The sequence below is a fragment of the Synchiropus splendidus genome, chromosome 2 (genome assembly GCF_027744825.2).
Source record: "Synchiropus splendidus isolate RoL2022-P1 chromosome 2, RoL_Sspl_1.0, whole genome shotgun sequence".
Lineage (NCBI taxonomy): Eukaryota > Metazoa > Chordata > Actinopteri > Syngnathiformes > Callionymidae > Synchiropus > Synchiropus splendidus.
This window is the reverse complement of record NC_071335.1, coordinates 36,687,970-36,696,339: the sequence shown is the minus strand read 5'-3', so window position 1 is coordinate 36,696,339 and position 8,370 is coordinate 36,687,970. Positions and strand designations below refer to the sequence as shown.

The window sequence follows — 8,370 nt, the reverse complement described above, 5'->3', positions numbered from 1 at the left end:
CCAATTGTGAGTCCTGCCTTATATTACACAGTCTGAGTAAATAGTTATTTTTTTTTCACTTGGAAACCATTGGAAACTATCTGGGAAGTCCAAGGTATGAATCTGCCTCATATATGCGCAAAACTGAGCTTTCCTCCGGGAGTCACATGTTCAGCTAAAATCCATGTGAGCTCGCAACAACTGCCGCAACACAGCACGCTTCCTACACATTTATGGCCATATTCCATTTTTTGTCTATGGAAAGGATGGAGAACTAAAAGTTCACAGTACACTATATTATTGATGTTGACTGGTGACTATAAATTGTGAGGGCATCTGTGTGGGATTATAAAGACAATATGTTGTCCAAGACAGCCTCCAGACAAATGTTCTATGGCATATATTGTCTATTCAAAAATATCCAAAATCATATATTATTATTACGAAATAACAAAGTTACAAAATAAATACTTGAATAAATAAAAGAAAGAAATAGCATCTGGAGCACAAATGCAGGCAGAAGTCTATGAGGATGCTGAGCACATATGTCTGTTTTTTTTGCCTTAAATTCAAGTGACTAAATGTATTGTAATGTAAATGTACATATTGTACCTCTGTATAAATGGATGACCTTTCAAATTCAGCTCTCAGATTCCGCTCCTATGTGTTCATCAGATCATGCAACCGTAACACAACCTATCATCTACTGTTGTACAATATCTTGCTAAACTCACGGTGAGTAATGTGAGAATGAACGTGTGGATTTAAGAAGGTGAAAGTTTAGGTGCCGTTCAGAGGTGCCCCTGAGCAATTACCCGAACACCGTTTGGGTCACCACGCAGTCATATCTGATCACCTGGAACTCTCTCTTGTCACAGGGCCATCAGGCAGTCGTACCCTTGTGTGAGATGCTCTGGTGTGTGTGGCTCATGTGTGAAATGAACTTGCTCAACAGTGGAATTGTACAGAGAAGGGCTGCAGGAGTGGATTAAGTTCAAAAGCTCATTAATCCACATGAACTACCACTGCTTCAAATCAGTTTTTTGGATCAACTCTAATAGAAAAGGAAGCAACCAAAGACGGTGTTTGCTCCAGGGTTACAGCCTGTGGTGACTGTAGCATTGAATGGATTACAGTAGACACGTACGGACCAGTTCTCTTCCTTCTAAGTGCCAAGTGTAAATACTTTTCTCACCATACTAAAGATGTCATTGACGTCTCAGTGTCAACATTGCTCTTGCTAGTTCACGTTTGCTAGTTTTTTTCAACAAACATGATACAACAAAGGTACTGTATTGTTTAAGCCCCTATCACTCCCAACTCGTTTTTCATGATCAACACCCACTCAGTGCATTTCCTGAGAACTTTCTTTCAACACATTTCAATTCCTGTTGTTAGAACGTTTCTATACTTGCAGTTTATTTGTTATTTAATTGTTTAATTACACATCATGATGAAAAAAAATACCCCTTGGGCATTGACTGGGCTTCAGGGGCTCCGGGTGTGATGGGATGATACATAATTTAAGTAACTTGCCACGATGCATCCTTCATTTCTATTGCTGAGTCCTGGTTCAGAACAACTTAACATTTAGAAAATGTTAAATACAGTGTGGTTCTACATAACCAACTTCTACTTTGCAAAGTGGATCGCTCAACCCTCGTGCATTCTACGAATAAACCGTCCAGTCAGTCTCGTCATCACCAAGCGCGTGGATTACTTTTTCCCTGAAGAGGAAGGGAATGTATAAACATTGAAGTGGTGCACAGTAAAGGAGAAGAGGGATCAAGAAAAAGGGAACTGCTGCCACAATCGTGGAGCCAGATTGCCTGATACATCTGGTTTGTTGTAAACTGTCGAAATGCAGTGGCGCCTCCAGAATTTTTTCATAGGGGAAGCATGAATATATATATGTGAGTTTTAAAACAAATTACACTCTTCCCAGTTTCAGCAAAACATAACAATAATTAATCATTAATTACCAATTTGAAAGCACTAACCTTTGCCCAATAATGTTTTAGGGACGGCCATTGAAGTCGACAACCTCCTCTGTGGGTAATTTCCCACTCTGGGGCAGGCAGTCCAAACTTGCGCAACCTCTCAGAGGGAGTGACTCATTTTGAGGGAATATAAGGAAAAGAGTTGTGGTGCTGTGCATCAGACTCAGACAGCGGAGTGAAGTGGAACAAGAACAGCAGAGCGATAACAGCAAAATTTAAGCATCGCAGCTGAACTGACGTCTAGAAGACACAATGATGAGCAGCAGGATCCTCGCAACAAGTGCCCTTGTCCTTCTTGCATTCCTCACTATCAGCGAAGGTAAGCTCATATTTACCCTGACTTGTAATTCAGAATTAGTCCTCTGTGCAGAGCACATTCACTTAATGGATATGAATCTGTGACTATCAGGAATGACTCTACGGAGTTTGGGAGTGGAGCTGCACTGTCGCTGCATCCAGACAGAGAGCAAACCTATCGGCCGCCACATTGAGAAGGTTGAGCTGATCCCTGCCAACTCTCACTGCGAAGACACTGAGATCATGTGAGGACATCAGACTCATGGAAGTGCAGCGGAGACTCAAACCAGCATCTAACTGTTTCCTTTGCTTGGTGTCACAGTGCTACGCTGAAGAAGAGTGGAGAGGAAGTCTGCCTGGACCCCGAAGCTCCCTGGGTGAAGAGAGTCATTAAAAGAATCCTTGAGAGGTAAGTTGAAATAAAAATGGAGCTCATAAAAGGCCACATACTAAGGAAATATTACATTTCTAATGTCCATATATTTTCTTTCCGCAGCAGAAGACGCTGAGTGTTTCCAGATAACGGAGAAAATACCGACAAGTATTTATACAGAGAAAGACAATGCACTTTAATTTATAAAACATCGATTGCTTGTTATGGTCAACACTGGAATTTTCCATTGCTTGAGTTTCCCTCTGTTGTGACAAACTGTTGTTGAACATATTTATTGATGTATTTATGAATATTTATATGTGTTATTTTATAACCTGAAAAACAATGAATAAAAAGCCAGTTATTTTTTATCTCTTTTGTCATTTGTTTTGCTCCTTCACTGTCATATTATTTTCTATTACACACTCCTTTTTGAAGGTACAATATTCAAAGCTAAATACTTCTTTGAAACAAAAACTTTGCAAGTTAACTAGGAATCTTTAACACAGAGATCCACGCTTCCCTCACCCCACCTTCACTCTGGAGACGTGCCATGTTAGGAGCATTGCACCGGTGAAGTGTCTTTGTAGGCATCCTGATAAGACACGAGAGCCTCCACGACTGGATCCTCTATGAGGCCGGTTCCAGTTCCCGAACACAATTCTGAACCGGACGGCGTGTTCAGGGACTAGAACTGGCTTGAAGTCTGAAAAGTAGGTTTTGTGGCTGGATCCGAAAAAAAATTGGTTCAGGATCACGAACCGTGAGGTTCCCTATTCATGCTGTGCCAGACGTAGCCGACATACTCGTCCTGCCCCTTCAGCATCAAAAGTCATTGCATGCTTGACTATAGGGACAAAACCAATAGTCTGAGTAGAGCAACAAACATCTTCAGAATACAGAGTTGCCAATGTGTCAGACTTCATGTGGGTGGTACAGTAGACCCATTTACAGGGAGAGGAAAGTACATGATATATTTTCTTAGGACCTTTATTATTGTCAAAAAACACTGCAAATGTACGTTGATATTTCAAAACTGGCTCACGGTGAAATTTGTTCATTTTAATTGAAAACAAATGCATAAAAGACGTCGCCGGGAAGATGCCAACCCTGAGATATACTACAGAAGTGTAGCATTCCTGCAGAATATTGGAGTGACTTGTCATTATGAGTGTTGTGTTCACTTCCACCTGAGTGACACTTTTTAAAGCCCTCCCACTTTGGTAAAACAGTCCTAACGCGGCTGGTTCGAGAGAAAGCACAGAGGTTCTGAGAGTCGGCTGGTGCAGCCATAACAACCTGGAGCTCAACCCCCAAAAGACAGTGGAGATGGTCACAGACTTCAGGAGAGTAATAGTTTCTATGTCCCCTCTCATGTTGGCTGGTTTACCTATTCCTATTGTAGACTCCTTCTGCTTCCTAGGAAGCACCATCACTGAGGACCTCAAATGGGAGCCAACCATCAGGTCCCTCATCAGGAAGGCCCAGCAAAGAATGTTCTTCCTGAGGCACCTACGAAAACTACGACTGCCAATGAAGTTGCTGGTGGAGTTCTACATGGCCATCATCCAGTCCATCCTCACCTCTTCTATCACAGTCTGGTACAACAGCGCCACCTCCAGGGACAAGAGCAGACTGCAGCGCATCGTACGTTCTGCTGAGAAGGTGATCGGTTGCAACCTGCCACCTCTTTAGGACCTGTATGCCTCTAGGACCCAGAGACGTGCAGGTCGGATCAGAGCCGACACTTCTCATCCTGGTCATGGACTGTTTGTTCCTCTTCCCTCTGGCAGGAGGCTACGGTCAATCCAGACCAGAACCTCCCGTCACAGGAACAGCTTCTTCCCCTCGGCCGTCAGACTGTTGAATTCGTGAACACCCCTGTTGTTATTTTATTTACTTATTTTATTTTTATTTTATTTATTTATTTATTTTTTGTGAGCACTTTATTCCAAAACACTTTCCTAGTTGGTGGGCTTCCCACTGACCATGGCAATAAATTAAATTCTGATTCTGATTCTGATGTGAAAGGCCTGAATGCGGATCTTGTCTGAGCCTCTCCAGGATGACCACTTTAATGATATGATCTCAACATAAGAGGTGAAACACTTGCTTGTTAGCATGGGTCACAGATGGAAACTTGTGAAAGATGAATGTGGTATTACTCTGATCTTCCTCACTGTCAAGTAAGAAGAGCTTTATTTACTTTAAAAAATGTTCTACTCCACAGAGAATCTTATATCAATCTGACTGAGAAGCATCCTCATCATACGCTTCACAAGCCATTTTGTCTGTGACTTATTACCCAAAAAGGCTGTCAAATGTTGTAAATCTTAATTTCTTAAAATGTCTCGTCGGATGATAATCATATGGAGCCAGATCACAACAGAGACGCTTGGTGGTTAGTACCTCAATACCATCCACGACTTCAGTGAAGAGATAAGAGTCCATGATTAGAATAGAGGTCGGAGGAATAGGAAGCGGATGAGCAGGAGGAAAAGGGGGCAGAATGAGGAGCAGGGTCAGAGAACAAGAGAAAAGTAGATGAACCCGAGATTTGTGCTGCTGAATGGCGCATGGTGTCACGCAGTTACACAACTTAAAACCCATTAAATAGAAGCCTCAGTTCTCTTCATCAGACCTTATCAAGGTGAAGGTCTGGCACACTAGAATTCAGAATATTAACGGTATAATGACAGAGCGAGCGAGATGAGAAAGACTATAATTCTGAGAAATGAGCAGTTCCATCAGCGTTTATATGCATTTCCTGTTTGAATCCAATGTGTAGCAATAATCAAGCATGACACGTGTTACTTCATTTTTGCTCATTTCCTGTGTTGTTTTGATTGCATCTTCCTGTCTTTGTCCTCTGGTACCTGCCCCACCTTATGTCTTTCACAGTCTGGTTTGTCATCTCCAGTGTTTTTACCTGCCAGGTCATCCTTTACCCCACCATGCCGTGCTCTGACAGGCTCCCCCATGTGACCAGTGAGAGTCGTAGAACTGCTCTCAATGACTCGTACCCAAAGATGTCTTGGAAACTGATGTGATGTCACAGTCGACTTGTTTCCAATAGAGTGTATCGATCGTGATCTTGAACTGTTGCCTTATGGTAGAGATGGGGAGAGGGTCAGGTGATTTACAATATTACCATCATAATTTCTTTCAAATAATTTTGTCGTATTATGAAATCTTGAACCACATCTGCTTGAAACCACATTTACTCGTAACTATCTCAGCTTGGTTGTGTTCATATATGAAGGTGTGCGCGTCTTTTACATACTCAACATTTTTGGATTTTGCACAATCGAGCATTCTCTAAATTCTCAGATGCAGATGAATAAATATCAATTAATCATTCATCCCTTGCTAATCTTGAGTCACCACCCTTTTGCGCCGCTCATAAAAACTTTGATAAATATTTGAACCACTTGAGAATTTACAGCCTTTCAAATCGACAATCCCCTGCAGGGGTAATTTCCCACTCAGGGGCCGACAATCCAAACTTGCGCAACTTCTCAGAGGGAGTGACTCATGTTGAGGAGATATAAGGCGAGCACAAGATTCGAGCAGCAGAGGCAAGCAGCTGGAACTAGAAGAGCTGACGACACAACTGGAGCGTCGCGACCTGAGAACTTTCTGAAGCACTTTTGAATTGCTTGAATTTAAACAACACCATGGTGAGCAGCAGGAACTTTGCTACAGCAGCCTTTGTTCTTCTGGCATTCCTCGTCGTCAGTGAAGGTGAGCGCACATTTACTCTCACTTCTCATGTGTTTGCGCAATGCCAAACACATTGGCTTCGTTGTTAACCAACCTCTGTGTCTATCAGGAATGACGCTACGGAGTTTGGGAGTGGAGCTGCACTGTCGCTGCATCCAGACGGAGAGCACACCAATCGGGCGCCACATTGAGAAGGTTGAGCTGATCCCTGCCAACTCTCACTGTGAAGAAACTGAGATCATGTAAGGCCATAAGACTCTTTGGAGCGCAGCGGAGACTCAAACCAGCATCTAACTGTTTACTTTGCTTGGTCTCACAGTGCTACACTGAAGAAGAGTGGAGAGGAAGTCTGCCTGGACCCCGAAGCTCCCTGGGTGAAGAGAGTCATAAACAAAATCCTTGAGAGGTAAGTTTAGATAAACTTGAGATTGAATTCTCAGAACATCAATTGAAATATGTTTTCTAACATCCACATCTCTTCTCCCAACAGCCGAAAACGCTGAACAAAGTAAAGTGCTGCAGCAACTGCATAAACTTGAAAAAGTATTTTGAAGAGATATTTATATATATTTATAAAGCAGCTGATGGAATGCCAACAGTATTAACTCATGTTTTGTGACATGTTATTTATTTATGTTTTCTAACTTATGTTGAATATATTTATTGTTGTACTTTTACAACATTGTATATGCACTTGGTAATATTTGAAAGAAACCAATAAATTAAGGAAATGAATTGAAACACTCTGGATGCATTTTCTTGACTGCGCCTTATACAGATGAAACCCAGATGTAAATGTGGAAATCAATATGGAAAGTGTTTAAACCAGTAGTGGGGCTTGATTTAAAAAAAAAAAAATCAGTAGTGGTTTTATCAGATTAATCGCATGAAGTCACATCTTAATATCTGACTAATATCTGACTTCACATAAGCTCACACATGAGGGTAAACTTTTCCTTCCTTAAGTTTGTCCATCAATGTGAGCTCTTTCAGTCTGTAACATTATAGATCTTCTGCTGCTGGACATCAATGCACTGCAGCTGCAATTAGTGCACCTTAAAATGTCCCCAGAGAAAGATAGCTTACACGCAATTCATGATATGTGGATAGATTATTATTTTTGTAGTAATTCATTCATCCCTTGCGGTGGTAGTAACGTAGATGCTGAAGATTTCACCAAGGTGAAAGCCAGCTACAGTGATGACTGAATGAACAGACAACATGGTCCAAAACAAAACTTCATGTGCTACTGCAGGTAGCCACAAATTAAACTGCGAAGAAGCATGTGACGTTCCTTTATAGAATGCTACTTTGACTCTTTGCTATGACTGGAGAGGAGCAGTCAAATGAATGCAAAAGAAATGGTAAATGGAGGATGAGATGCTGAGAATGAAGCGGAGAAGTCATGAAGAGTTACTTAAGGGGCAGAGCGCTTGCGTTTCTAAAGGTCAACATGTGCCCCTAACAAGTGTCAACTACAGGTTCAAACATTTGCTGGTCACTGTTGGTGCGTCATGTATTTTGAAGGGTTAGCCACCAATCAGCTTTGCTTTTCTCATCTAGAGGAGACGTGAAAGTGTGTAAACACTTCATTTACATCTATTTTGGGATCTTACCAAGGCGACAAAAGCTTTGGTACATCTTCACAGGTTACTATTTCACTGACTGTCTGTCCGCATCTATACACAAACATAGCTCCACTGACTCGCGTCTTATGTGCGACTCAGTCTGGTAAAACTAACTTTTTATCATTGTCTCTGATTAGTGCAAGTAATGCTTGCACATACTCATTTGTCCATTGAGGCGGAAAAAACAGCCTCATACGGGTATCTTACCTGAGATGAATCTTTAGGACAGGTCATTCTGGGGAGGCCATGCACTTGATGTGGCTCAGGATTTGCCAGGTAGGAAAAATTCAGTCTGCATCTAGCTCCTGCCCAATGTCTGTAGATTTTTTCACGGCACCAATTGGCGTGAAGCGTGAATACTGGCTGAGAT

At 41.8% G+C, this 8,370-nt stretch overlaps 2 protein-coding genes across 2 annotated transcripts; both read left to right on the top strand.

Annotated features, from left to right (window-relative positions):
* The first annotated feature begins 2,151 nt into the window (after window positions 1–2,151).
* On the top strand, window positions 2,152–3,004 carry LOC128753881 (interleukin-8-like). Its single transcript, XM_053856043.1, has 4 exons — window positions 2,152–2,298; window positions 2,389–2,521; window positions 2,599–2,685; window positions 2,773–3,004. The coding sequence occupies exons 1-4, from the start codon at window positions 2,232–2,234 to the stop codon at window positions 2,783–2,785; spliced, it is 300 nt and encodes a 99-aa protein (XP_053712018.1). The 5' UTR covers window positions 2,152–2,231; the 3' UTR covers window positions 2,786–3,004.
* A 3,232-nt stretch (window positions 3,005–6,236) lies between these two features.
* Window positions 6,237–7,015, top strand: LOC128753922 (alveolar macrophage chemotactic factor-like). Its single transcript, XM_053856123.1, has 4 exons — window positions 6,237–6,393; window positions 6,482–6,614; window positions 6,692–6,778; window positions 6,863–7,015. Exons 1-4 carry the CDS (start codon window positions 6,327–6,329, stop codon window positions 6,873–6,875), a joined length of 300 nt encoding a protein of 99 aa, XP_053712098.1. The 5' UTR covers window positions 6,237–6,326; the 3' UTR covers window positions 6,876–7,015.
* Window positions 7,016–8,370: the final 1,355 nt, after the last annotated feature.